Below are 12,871 nucleotides of genomic sequence, written 5' to 3'. Positions count from 1 at the left end.
GAAGCACAACAGATACTCTTTTATTGTCTGTTCAAATGTTTGTTGCTAACAATTCAATAATTACAAAGATTCCAACTGGTGATTTTTTTTTTTTAAGAGGAAAAAAAAGCAGTAGTGTTTCAAAGAGAGAGAAAAAAAGTCCCGTCTTCGGAGAGCTGAACAGAAGTCCGGGAAGAATAAAAGGAACGAGAACGATCACTGACAAAATCAAAAGATGATATTCCTTGGACTAAAACATGTGCAAGTTTAATACAGTGTTTCTGAAAAACCCCCCCTCTCACCGATAGCCTGCAGGTTTAAAATCACTTCGGGAATTGATCTGAACGAGGTGCTATAAAACAAAATGGCACTGAAGGCACACTAGAGTGATTAAACTGGATATGCCACACATGCCTGTACTGTATCTCATACTTCTGTACAATGAAACATCCCACACTGGAGGAAAAACTATTCAGACACCCCACTGTGGCGGTGCGGCACTATGACTGTACACCACCGCTAATGCTTCCCACTCTCATGATTGAACGATTTAAAATGCGAGGGCCTTGGCCAGGGGGGTTCTCTCTATAGTGAGCAGGCCTTCACACACATACCTATTTATTTATTTAAACATAGCACACGAAAGCAGCAGCAGCTTGTGAAGGACTCTTATTAATAATCCTATGAGTAATGTGGTCCTTTTCGCTATGTTCAGATTCCCACCACTTATCAACTTAAAACCGCATATCGAGAAATTAAAGTCTCATGATTCTGTTTTTATTTCTTCTTCCATTTCTGGTTGCTATGGCGCCAACTATACGTTTTCTGGCAAAAGATCCAAGTTAAAAACAACGCATCTTACAAAGGCTGGCAGGAGATGTAAAAGCTATAAAATATGCCCACTAATTTAGCTTTACACTAAAACCCCTGCAGTCAGTTGAGTTGAATGGCAGCTCGTCCCCTAGGAAGGTACAGCTCTCAAAATGGTCCGGGAACAGCTCAATAGGATTACAACGCCAGTACAGAAGGGGATGGGAAGTGTGTGTGTGTGTGGGGGGGTTATGGTTCTTAAAAAAAGTCTGCCATTTCTTTCACCGTTCTGTTTTGTGTCCGCAAAGTCGAGCTCAACATGTCCGTGTAAAATACTATACGCTTTAAAAACAACAGTTATTTCCCTCTCGTCTTTGTTTTTTTTTAAACAAACTTATACCTATGATTAGGACAGTTCATCATTAATGCTTTTTCTGTGAGTCCCCCATCAGTAATCTCTGTTTTTAATTCAGCCCCATCTCACCTCTATGTATTGATCATTTCAACTAAGTAATAATAACCTTAACTCATAGGAAACATTTATGGCCTGAAATGAAGAAAAACAAAAACAAATCTATACTGGCTGATTTGTTGTTGTTTTTTTAGCGTTAGCTTCAAATACCATGTGCCCCTCCCTTTTTGAGGGTCTATGCTCGTCACACGCAGAAAAGGCTTCAGCGGTGGCATTTTGTCCACAAAGTCTGTTCTTGGCACTTTGCAGCGATACACAAGTTCTATGTCAAATGTAGGTGTTGAGTGATTAAGCACGCATTATATGTGTGTGTGTGTGTGTAAGGTGTGTGTATATCAGGTGTGTGTGTGTGTGTGTGTGTGGGTGGGGGGGGGTGGTCCTCAGCCGTCCAGGGTGTGCTCCAGGCCGTCCAGTGTTAGCTGGCTGCGGTGGGGGGAGTTGGGGCTGGGGGGGCTGCTGGGGTCGGAGCTGTTGGAGAGGGTGGAGTGCTTGGTGGAGTCGGAGTCCGGCTGAGGGAATACAGAGTGTTTTTATATATCAAAGCTCTATTAAAGAAGTTCAGTTGCTAATTCTTTGGCTCAACTGTTGGCTGGGTGGTTCATATACATATAAAATAAAAATATGAATCTCAGTTTTTAATCATGAAACCACACATATCCTTAGTTTTAAATAGACAATATAACATTTTGCTCATCGGTTTTGAGAGATGTATCCATTTCTATCAAACATTTTTAGACGATATTTCTGTCTATTTAGGGGACGTTTTGGATAAAGAGCACCCCTGAGGTAAAAGTTCCATTTAGCCTCTTTAACGATAAACAAACTTTAATTATTAATGTTTGCTTTGGCAATGTAAGACAACTTATCATACCCAGGAAGCGAGTTGAATTAAATTGTATTGAGAGAAATTGAGTGAAGTGTGAGTGATTGAATGTGTGTGTACAATCAGTATGGCCGTGACGATACTACTGTCACGATACTTGTTAGTAGTGTGGCAAGAACACAAAGCGGATGTAACTTGTTCAGGAAAACAGCCCTAATGTTGGAAACAAACATTATTATGTAGTCATCCAGAGTCACATGGATTTATTTCCCAAACTACAGCTCAACATGTTACATACAGCAGGTTTTTAAAGGACCAAAGAGTTCTGTCTGCTTCGTGTTCTCATTTTTGCCCTGGAAAAAAACATTACGATACTGCTATCGTCACAACCCCAACAGTCAGTGTGTGTGTGTCAGGGTTTCCGTTAGCCGGTAATTAACAGCTTTTGGTCGATAAATAAAATGGGAGACGATTTCGCTCTTCAACATCCTCTCACTACTTGTGCCTGATGCTGAGGACGAGCGAGAGAGGAGCCTAGGCTACTGTCGATTACAAAAATGGAGACCTTTTTCATTGACGTAATACTAAAGTTAGAGAACATGCCTCTAAGTGAAAAGGGGAATGTCCTACTTATGGACAAGTTTTTATATTGTATTGGACAAAGATGAGAAGAAAGTTGGCCCGGCCAAATGCAGGCTACTGTACAACTTGTTATTGAGGTAGGATGCAATTTTTATTTTTTCGCATTTATAATAATTTGTTTTATCATTATTATTATTATAGTATATCATTGTTATTATTATAGACCTATTTATTAATCTAAACTATTTTTTTTAAATATGCAAAACATTCATTGGATACATGAAGTTTGATCTATGCGCTTTGGTTTAAGATAGGTCTTTTGGCCTCCCGGGTGGCGCAGTGGTCTATAGCACTGCATCGCAGTGCTAACTGCGCCACCAGAGTCTCTGGGTTCGCCCCCAGGCTCTGTCGCAGCCGGCCGCGACCGGGAGGCCCGTGGGACGACGCACAATTGGGCTAGCGTCGTCCGGGTAAGGGAGGGTTTGGCCGGTAGGGATTTCCTTGTCTCATTGCGCTCCAGCGACTCCTGTGGCGGGCTGGGAGCAGTGCGTGCTAACCAAGGGGGCCAGGTGCACGGTGTTTCCTCCGACACATTGGTGCGGCTGGCTTCCGGGTTGGAGGCGCGCTGTGTTAAAGAAGCAGTGCGGCTTGGTTGGGTTGTGCTTCGGAGGACGCATGACTTTCGACCTTCGTCTCTCCCGAGCCCGTACGGGAGTTGTAGCGATGAGACAAGATAGTAATTACTAGCGATTGGATACCACGAAAATTGGGGAGAAAATGGGATAAAATAATAAAATAAAAAGATAGGTCTTTTGAAAAATATATAAATAGCCTATAGCTGTCATCTGTTGGGTACAGTAGGCACTAATCTTTAGTTTAGTTTTTTTCTAACCTTTTCTGAAGGTTTAAACCAGTTCGCAGTGTTTTGTTTCATTCTGTTACAAATGTAATGTTGTGTTTGGCGCAATATAATATCTTGCTCGTATCTTCCCTATAAACAACGGCTTGACTTACTTTTGATATTACACTAATAAAGTTTAGAAACTTTTGTGAAGGTTTGGTGTCGCTATTAACCCATTGTTATTACTATTAACCTATTACACTGCAGGCCTATGTAACAGTATAACTTTAGACCGTCCCCTCTAACTAGCTAGCCATTTCACATCCGTTACACCTATGCACTGGCCATCCAACTGACTCCGAAGTTGAACTTGAGGTGAGGAAAAATGTTTTAGGCTTACCAGAGTTAGTCCTATAATATCTAACATAATGCTTATCGTTCAACAAACAAAAATCTGATATAAAATGTACAAATTAGCCTCCTTCTGTATGCCTATATGGGTATAGCAGGCGATGTAGCCTACCTTAAAAGAAAATGACAGAAGTAAGTGAAAGTTACCCAGTAAAATACAAAAAAAGTCTACAAGTATTTGGTTTTAAATATACTTAAGTATCAAAAGTAAATGGAATTCGTAAAAATATACTTACGTATCAAAAGTATTCATCATTTCAAATTCCTCATATTATGCAAACCAGACGGCACAATTATATATATATATTTTTTTAAATTGACGGATAGCCAGAGGCACACTCCAACACTTAGACATTAATTTACAAACAAAGCATTTGTGTTTAGTGAGTCCTCCAGTTGAGGCAGTAAGATGACCAGGGATGTTCTCTTGACAAGTGGGTGAATTGGACCATTTTCCTGTCCTGCCAACCTTTCAAAATGTAACGAGTACTTTTAGGTGTCAGGGAAAATGTATGGAGTAAAAAAGTACATTATTTTCTTTAGGAATGTAGTGAAGTAAAAGTTGTCAAAAATATAAAGTACAGATACCCCCAAAAACAACTTAAGTAAAAAATACTTTAAACTGCCATTTTGAGAATTTGATTCTCCCTGACTGTTTGGTGACTTAGTTCTTAAAGATGATCTAATTTTAAACTACATAGAACCATGATCTTTTATATCTAGTTTTAGTCGTTCAAGTTGACATTGAAAACGTTTTTCCTTTCTGATTAATTTTTGTAAAAGAAAGTGGCGGATATAGAGGGAACACGGGCACCCAAAGCATACGGACCACCGGTACATTTCTCTAATGTCCGATAACATCTTCCCCGTCACTCTCCTAACGGAAACCCTGGTGTGTGTGCACTGTGTTGGGGTTCTTTACCTCTCTCTCAAAGTCCCCATCTGGGTCGGAGATGTTCCGAGACGATCCTGCTCCTCCAAAGTCTGCACCTCCTTCATGACACAGAAACACACACACACACACACAGAAACACACACACAGAGCATAGCATCAATGACAGAGAGAGAGATAATGGATTTACTAAAGTGTGTTTGTTGAAATCAGTGTTCACATGCAGAAGGTGTGTGCTCGGGGTCATCTCACCAGAGGCCGTGCGGGTGATATGGGTCATGCTCCTCTGTTGCCGGGAGATACTGGAGAGTGGGCGGGGCTTGTCCTTGGCCGGGTCATCCTGAGAAGAATGCATCACACTCTGTACCCCCACGCAGTCGCCAAGACACACACACACACACACACACACACACAGTAAGACAATGACACATATGTGACTATATGGGTGAACAGGTTTGTGTTCATTAGGACACACAACAGAAAACATTTTGCTACGAAAATGAGCGTTTCTTATTGGACAAGTCCCAGTTTGGACATAACCATTTCGGTGAGTTTAATTTCATTGGTTGCCTAATGAACACAACCCCAGGTACATGATTGGACACGGTCAAGACATTTAGATGGATGCTTATGGACACACATGAAACCAACAGCCTTGTACACGCACAGTGATGAACTCCACAGCAAGTCACTCGTTTGACTGAAAAAAAGTCACACTCACGCTGGTATGTTTTTGCAAAATTCAATGGGAGAACAGTCACGGAGAAGTCTCTACATTACTTTGGTGGCCGTCTACTAATAGAATAAACCTTCTAGGGAGCTTTTTCAATTTGCTGTGCCCCATTTTTAAAAAGCTCTCTCTCTCTCTCCATTGAACCCTATGCGAAGCTTATCAAGCGTGTTGCCCTGTTTTAACATGACAAATAAGCAGAGATCACACAAAGCATAACCACACTGCAGCCAGTACAGAAAAACACACTCACTATGACGTCAGCCGAAATAAAACCACCCCAGCTTCTGAAAAACTCACTGCACTCGAGAAAATGTAAAAAAGGAACCGTGAGGAAGAATGGGAAGGAGAGAAAAAAGGGTGGGGTGGGGGGGTGGGGGGGGGGGGGGCTGGAAATATGACCGATCCCAAGTCGACCCAAGCACCTGCTCCCTATTCACTGGTGTAGATGGAAGAGTAACGGTTAAATATAGACACCTCCATTATTATTGGCACCCTTGATAAAGATAATAATTACATTTACATTTAAGTCATTTAGCAGACGCTCTTATCCAGAGCGACTTACAAATTGGTGCATTCACCTTATGACATCCAATAATAATAATATATATATAACATTTATACAAATACTGAGCTATAATGTATGCACATTTCTTTTTGGGGGGGGGGTGTTTTATACAATTGCTTAGAGTTTAAACATGTAATTATTTATTTTCTCCAAAAGAATAGCACTGTTTCTAATACTTTTTTCATCTTCTCCTTGCTAGGATAATGGCACCTAGCCTTTATGCTGAGTGTTCTATGAGATTAGAGAACACACCGGGAGGGATCTTAGACCATTCCTTTGTCCAGATAATTGATATCCTTTGGTCTGATCTGACTGCCCTCTTCAAATCAAACCACAGGTTTTGAATGGGGTTCAAATCCGGAAAACTGACGTGGCCATTGCAACACTTGTATTTTGTGGTCAATTAACCATTTCATTGTCTTTCTGAAAGGTCTACAGTTCATTCGGAAAGTATTCAGACCCCTTGACTTTTTCCACATTTTGTTAAGTTACAGCCTTACTCAAATGGATTCGTTTTTTCCCCTCATCAATCTACACACAATAACCCATAATGACAAAACAAAAACAGATTTTTTGATTTCTTTGCCAATTTATATGTTCTTTTTAACACGAAAATATTGCATTTACATAAGTATTCAGACCCTTTACTCAGTACGTTGTTGAAGCAGCGATTACAGCCTTGAGTCTTCTTGGGTATGACCCTACAACCTTGGCACACCTGTATTTGGGAAGCTTCTACCGTTCTTCTCTGCAGATCCTCTCAAGCGCCATCAGGTTGGATGGAGTGTGTCGCTGCACAGCTATTTTCAGATCTCTCCAGAGATGTTTGATTGGGTTCAAGTCTAGGCTCTGGCTAGGCCACTGAAGGACATTGAGACTTGTCCCGAAGTCACTCCTGCATTGTCTTCGTGAACCTTCGCCCCAGTCTGAGGTCCTGAGTGCCCTGGAGCAGGTTTTCATCAAGGATCTCTCTGTACTTTGCTCCGTTCATCTTTGCCTCGATGCTGACTAGTCTTCCAGTCCCTGCCACTGAAAAACATTCCCACAGCATGATGCTGCCACCACCATGCTTTACCGTAAAGGATGGTGCCAGGTTTCCTCCAGACGTGACACTTTGCATTCAGGCCAAAGAGTTAAATCTTGGTTCATCAGACGAGAGAATCTTGTTTCTCATGGTCTGAAAGTCTTTAGCGGGCTGTCATGTGCCTTTTAGAGTGGCTTCCATCTGGCCACTCTACCATAAAGGCCTGATTGGCAGAGTGCTGTTTATAGACATCTCAAGGATGATCAATGGAAACTGAGCTCAATTTCAAATCTCATAGCAAAGGGTCTGAATACATGAAAATGTATGTACAATAGTAGTACCCCAGACCTCCAGGCTCGGATTCAACAACCAGTACCCCAGACCTCCAGGCTCGGATTCAACAACCAGTACCCCAGACCTCCAGGCTCGGATTCAACAACCAGTACCCCAGACCTCCAGGCTCGGATTCAACAACCAGTACCCCAGACCTCCAGGCTCGGATTCAACAACCAGTACCCCAGACCTCCAGGCTCGGATTCAACAACCAGTACCCCAGACCTCCAGGCTCGGATTCAACAACCAGTACCCCAGGAATAGAGGCTAGATCACTAGGAGACAAGGGCTACTGCGGGTGTCGATTTGGGATTGTGCAAAAGAGGTGGTGGTGGTGTCAAAAGGAGGAGAGTGGGGGAAGGTGGGGAGAGGGAGGAGGGGAAGCGTCAGGTCAGGCCTACCCTTCCTAGGGAGGAGGTGGAGGGAGAGGAGGAGGAGGAGGATGAGAGCTGGGGCATGCTGCAGTGCTGCAGCGAGGAGGTGGAGGAGGAGGTGGCGGAGGAAGAGGCGGGCTCTTTCTGCAGGTAGAGGCCGGCCGACACAAGGCTCATGTGATAGACGTGCTCAAAGTTGCTCGGTGGGGAGATCAGGGCGTGGTGGCGGGAGGATGAGGGGGAGGGGGTGGTGGCGGCGCTCTCGCTCTGCTGCTGGGCCGGGCGGGGAGGGGGGTGAGAGAAGGAAAGAGAGAGCGGAAACAAAGGACACGAACAAGACAGATGGAAAAAAAGAGAGGGAGGGGAGGAGAAAGTGAAAGAGGGCGTGAGGGAGGGACTACAGGGTCATTCTCAAAAAAGAGTAGGAAGAGGGGCAGAGGTGGTAAATAGGTAGAGAAAGGTGACATCTAGAAGGTAGGATAGCAGTGCTATTCTGTGGAGTTGGTAGTGGGAGCTGCTAGTGTCAGAAAATGCAAGGAGACACCATTTTGGCTCCAGCGGGTGTCTTGCGGTCGTTAAACAGCTGTTATGGCTCCTGTTTTGATATGTTTTAAGGGGCGGCCATTTTATCACCCGCAATTTCAGGAAGGTTAACACAGGGTGGACATTTTGGTTCCTGCGATATCAGTTAGGTTATTTGCAGTAGCTGTCCTGGGTACAGCAAATCAGTTAATTTGCAATAGACAGCCACTTTGGCTGCTACAATATCAGTCAGGTTATCATGGGGTTGGGAAGCCATTTTCCTTCCTATAAAGTCAGTTGGGTTATGACAGAGATGGAAAGAGGTCCTATCTTTGTATCTGTGCCATTATGGCGTCTGTGACAGCATGGGCAGCGCCATTAAGACTATTTCCATTTTAAAGTACATTTTCTTCTCCTTTTGATGTTTGAAAATGTGCCTCAATGACAATGTCCATGCTAAAACGGGTTATATCCAAGTTGAGTCCGTTAACTATCTCCTATGGGTTATGAATACAGTATGAGGCAGCCATTTTGGCACTAGCTGTGCTTACCAGAGGCAAATCCATGAGGACCTGCATGCCGTCGCCGGGGCCCATGTGTGCCACGTGGTTAAAGTTGATTGGGTTGGAGATCAACTTAGACCTCAGCTCAGGGTCCCTCAGCATCTCTCTGTCAACACAACACATGGTTACAATGGTCAGTGTGTATTATTGTGAATAGTTACATTTTAGTCATTTTTGCAACATCTTATTCAGAGCAACTCTGGGTTCAGTGCCTTGCTCAAGGGCACATTGACAGATTCTTCACCTAGTCGGCCCGGGGATTCGAACCAGCAACATTTTGGTTACTGGCCAAACCACTAGGCTACCTGACGCCTGAAGTTGTACTGGGTGAGTGTACTTACAAATGGTAGTAAACAGACTAAATTCTGACAATCAACTCTTTATTTAAGTCAAACGTATAGTTATAGTGATGTCACCTCCACTGGCGCTGGAGTCTGATCGAATGATGCCCCCCTGGCGACGGGGGTTCAAGCCCCGACTCAGACTCCCTTATCTAAACACCTATATTCTGTCTCCCCTCGCTACATTACTGCTGTACAGTCCAAAAGTCAAGAAAAGTATGAAAGGGGATTGTGGGGGGAAAAAAAGGTTACCTCCTCTGCTGCAGTCTCTCCTCTTCCGGGACCTTGAAGAGGAACTTCCTCTTGCTGCGCGTTCTCACCATCAGCTTCTTACTGTTGTCAGATGTCTCAGGGATGGCCAGGTCACCTTCTGCAGGACGGACAGAGAGAGAGAGAGAGAAATTTGAGATATAGGTAAGTGTATTGGGGTAAATATATGTAGTGAGTATATTGAGATATACACTAATGTTCAAAAGTTTGGGGTCACTTAAATGTCCTTGTTTTCCGTGAAAACATCCATGAAATGAATTGCAAAATGAATAGGAAATATAGTCAAGACGGTGACAAGGTTATAAATAATGATTTGTAATTGAAATAATAATTGCTTTCGTCAAAGAATCCTCCATTTGCAGCAATTACAGCCTTGCAGACCTTTGGCATTCTAGTTGTCAATTTTTTGAGGTAATCTGAAGAGATTTCACCCCATGCTTCCTGAAGCACCTCCCACACGTTGGATTGGCTTGATGGGCACTTCTTACATACCATACGGTCAAGCTGCTCCCACAACAGCTCAATAGGGTTGAGATCCGGTGACTGTGCTGGTCACTCCTATATAGACAGAATACCAGCTGACTGCTTCTTCCCTAAATATTTATTGCATAGTTTGGTGCTGTGCTTTGGGTCATTGTCCGGTTGTAGGAGGAAATTGGCTCCAATTAAGCGCCGTCCACAGAGTATGGCATGGCGTTACAAAATGGAGTGATAGACAGCCTTCCTTCAAGATCCCTTTAACCCTGTACAAATCTCCCACTTTACCACCACCAAAGCACCTCCAGACCATCACATTGCCTCCACCATGCTTGACAGATGGCGTCAAGCACTCCTCCAGCATCTTTTCTGCGTCTCACAAATGTTATTATTTGTGATGTGAACACCTCAAACTTAGATTAATCTGTCCATAACACTTTTTTTCAATCTACCTCTGTCTAGTGTCTGTTCTTTTGCCCATCTTATTTTTGTTGGGCCAGTCAGGTATGGCTTTTTCTTTGCAACTCTGCCTAGAAGGTCAGTATCCTGGAGTAGCCTCTTCACTGTTGACGTTGAGACTGGTGTTTTGCGTGTACTATTTAATGAAGCTGCCAGTTGAGGACTTGTGAGGTGTCTGTCTAGTTAGAGAAACTTTCTAATGTACTTGTCCTCTTGCTCAGTTGTGCACCGGGGCCTCCCACTCCTCTTTCTATTCTGGTTAAAGCCAGTTTGCGCTGTTCTGTGAAGGAAGTAGCACACAGCATTGTACGAAATCTTCAGTTTCTTTGGCAATTTCTCACATGGAATAGCCTTCATTTCTCAGAACAAGAATAGACTGACGAGTTTCAGAAGAAAGTTCTTTGTTTCTGGCCATTTTCAGGCTGTAATCGAACCCACAAATGCCGATGCTCCAGATACTCAACTAGTCTAAAGAAGGCCAGTTTTATTGCTTCTTTAATCAGTACAACAGTTTTCAGCTGTGCTAACATAATTGCAAAAGGGTTTTCTAATGATCAATTAGCTTTTTAAAATGATAAACTTGGATTAGCTAACACAACGTGCCATTGGAACACAGGAGTGATGGTTGCTGATAATGGGCCCCTGTACACCTATGTAGATATTCCATAAAACAATCATCCGTTTCCAGCTACAATAGTAATTTACAACATTAACAATGTCTACACTGTATTTCTAATCAATTTGATGTTATTTTAACGGACAAAAAATTAGCCTTTCTTTCAAAAACAAGGACATTTCTAAGTGATCCCAAACTTTTGAACGGTTCTGTATGTAGTCAGTATATTGTGGTATAGGTGAGTGTAGTGGGGTATATGTAGTCAGTATAGTGTGGTATAGGTGAGTGTATTGGGGTATATGTAGTCAGTATAGTGTGGTATAGGTGAGTGTATTGGGGCATATGTAGTCAGTATCGTGTGGTATAGGTTAGTGTAGTGGGGTATATGTAGTCAGTATAGTGTGGTATAGGTGAGTGTATAGTGTATTGGGGTATATGTAGTCAGTATATTGTTGTATAGGTGAGTGTATTGGGGTATATGTAGTCAGTATATTGTTGTATAGGTGAGTGTAGTGGGGTATATGTAGTCAGTATAGTGTGGTATAGGTGAGTGTATTGGGGTATATGTAGTCAGTATAGTGTGGTATAGGTTAGTGTAGTGGGGTATATGTAGTCAGTACAGTGTGGTATAGGTGAGTGTAGTGGGGTATATGTAGTCAGTATAGTGAGGTATAGGTTAGTGTAGTGGAGTATATGTAGTCAGTATAGTGTGGTATAGGTGAGTGTAGTGGGGTATATGTAGTCAGTATAGTGTGGTATAGGTGAGTGTAGTGGGGTATATGTAGTCAGTATAGTGTGGTATAGGTGAGTGTATAGTGTATTGGGGTATATGTAGTCAGTATAGTGTGGTATAGGTTAGTGTAGTGGGGTATATGTAGTCAGTACAGTGAGGTGTATTTGTACCTGTGGAGTTGTTGCTGAAGTAGATGAGGCGCGGTTGTTCAGAGCCCAGCAGGTTCAAACTGCCCTCCACATTCAGAGGCCTTAACTGAGGGGCCGAGACATGGGTTACACCAATCCACTCTACAGATCAGGGTCATATATACACACATACTCCTTTCATTCATTCATACACATTCACTTTGTAACATTCACTCACCCCCACACGAGATTAGAACATGCATCCTCACATTCACCAAGACACTACATTATGGCTTGTTAGACTGAACCCAGACTGTTATAGGGGCAGGACAGCCCTGCTTTTACCTTCCTCAGTGAAATTGTCTGGATCCACTCAGTGGTGTGTATGTCAAACACATCCACCCCATACTCGCTGTACACCGTAAGGTAGGAGGAGTTGGAGCCTGGCGGACACACAGGAAAGACACGCTGAGCAATTACAGAGGCCTCCACAGCTTGATACATTTGTAGGATACAATATATATTTGTAGGATACAATATACAAGATACAGTTTATGTTAGCTTCTTTTAAAAAAGTGAACAATATTCAATTTGTGTCTCAGTGTCCCTTCAAAAAAATATTGTGCATGCAGCACTTACCAGGAGGCCTTCGGAGTTGGATATCTAACAGTTTCTGGGTGTAAAGTAGCCTAGTGGGGCAGCAGGTAGCCTAGTTGTTAGAGCGTTGGGTCAGTAACCGAAAGGTTGCTGGATCGAATCCCCGAGCTGACAATGTAAAAATGTGTCGTTCTGCCCCTGAACAAGGCAGTTTAACACGCTGTTCCCCGGTAGGCCGTCATTGTAATAAGAATTTGTTCTTAACCGACTTGCCTAGTTCAATAAAGGTAAAAAAAAGTAATATATATATGTTTTTTGAAATGTAT

At 42.9% G+C, this 12,871-nt stretch overlaps 1 protein-coding gene across 6 annotated transcripts in view; it reads right to left on the bottom strand.

Annotated features, from left to right (window-relative positions):
• Positions 1 to 12,871, bottom strand: part of LOC129817755 (serine/threonine-protein kinase MRCK beta-like) — a 123,930-nt gene continuing 111,059 nt past the window's right edge. For 4 of the 6 annotated variants that reach the window (XM_055873283.1, XM_055873284.1, XM_055873285.1 and 1 more), the window contains 8 exons: positions 12,294 to 12,391; positions 11,991 to 12,075; positions 9,518 to 9,635; positions 8,913 to 9,030; positions 7,867 to 8,109; positions 5,063 to 5,171; positions 4,841 to 4,911; positions 1 to 1,770 (listed from right to left, as the gene is read on the bottom strand). In XM_055873283.1, the coding sequence (XP_055729258.1) occupies positions 1,642 to 1,770; positions 4,841 to 4,911; positions 5,063 to 5,171; positions 7,867 to 8,109; positions 8,913 to 9,030; positions 9,518 to 9,635; positions 11,991 to 12,075; positions 12,294 to 12,391 (971 nt within the window). In that variant the 3' untranslated portion in view covers positions 1 to 1,641. The remainder of the gene's footprint in view (positions 1,771 to 4,840; positions 4,912 to 5,062; positions 5,172 to 7,866; positions 8,110 to 8,912; positions 9,031 to 9,517; positions 9,636 to 11,990; positions 12,076 to 12,293; positions 12,392 to 12,871) is intronic. The other 2 variants (XM_055873288.1, XM_055873289.1) reach the window with 1 other exon arrangement.

This window comes from Salvelinus fontinalis, chromosome 20 (genome assembly GCF_029448725.1).
Source record: "Salvelinus fontinalis isolate EN_2023a chromosome 20, ASM2944872v1, whole genome shotgun sequence".
NCBI classification, from domain to species: Eukaryota; Metazoa; Chordata; class Actinopteri; order Salmoniformes; family Salmonidae; genus Salvelinus; species Salvelinus fontinalis.
The sequence above is the reverse complement of the archived record's forward strand: the minus strand, read 5'-3'. Positions and strand labels throughout refer to the sequence as shown.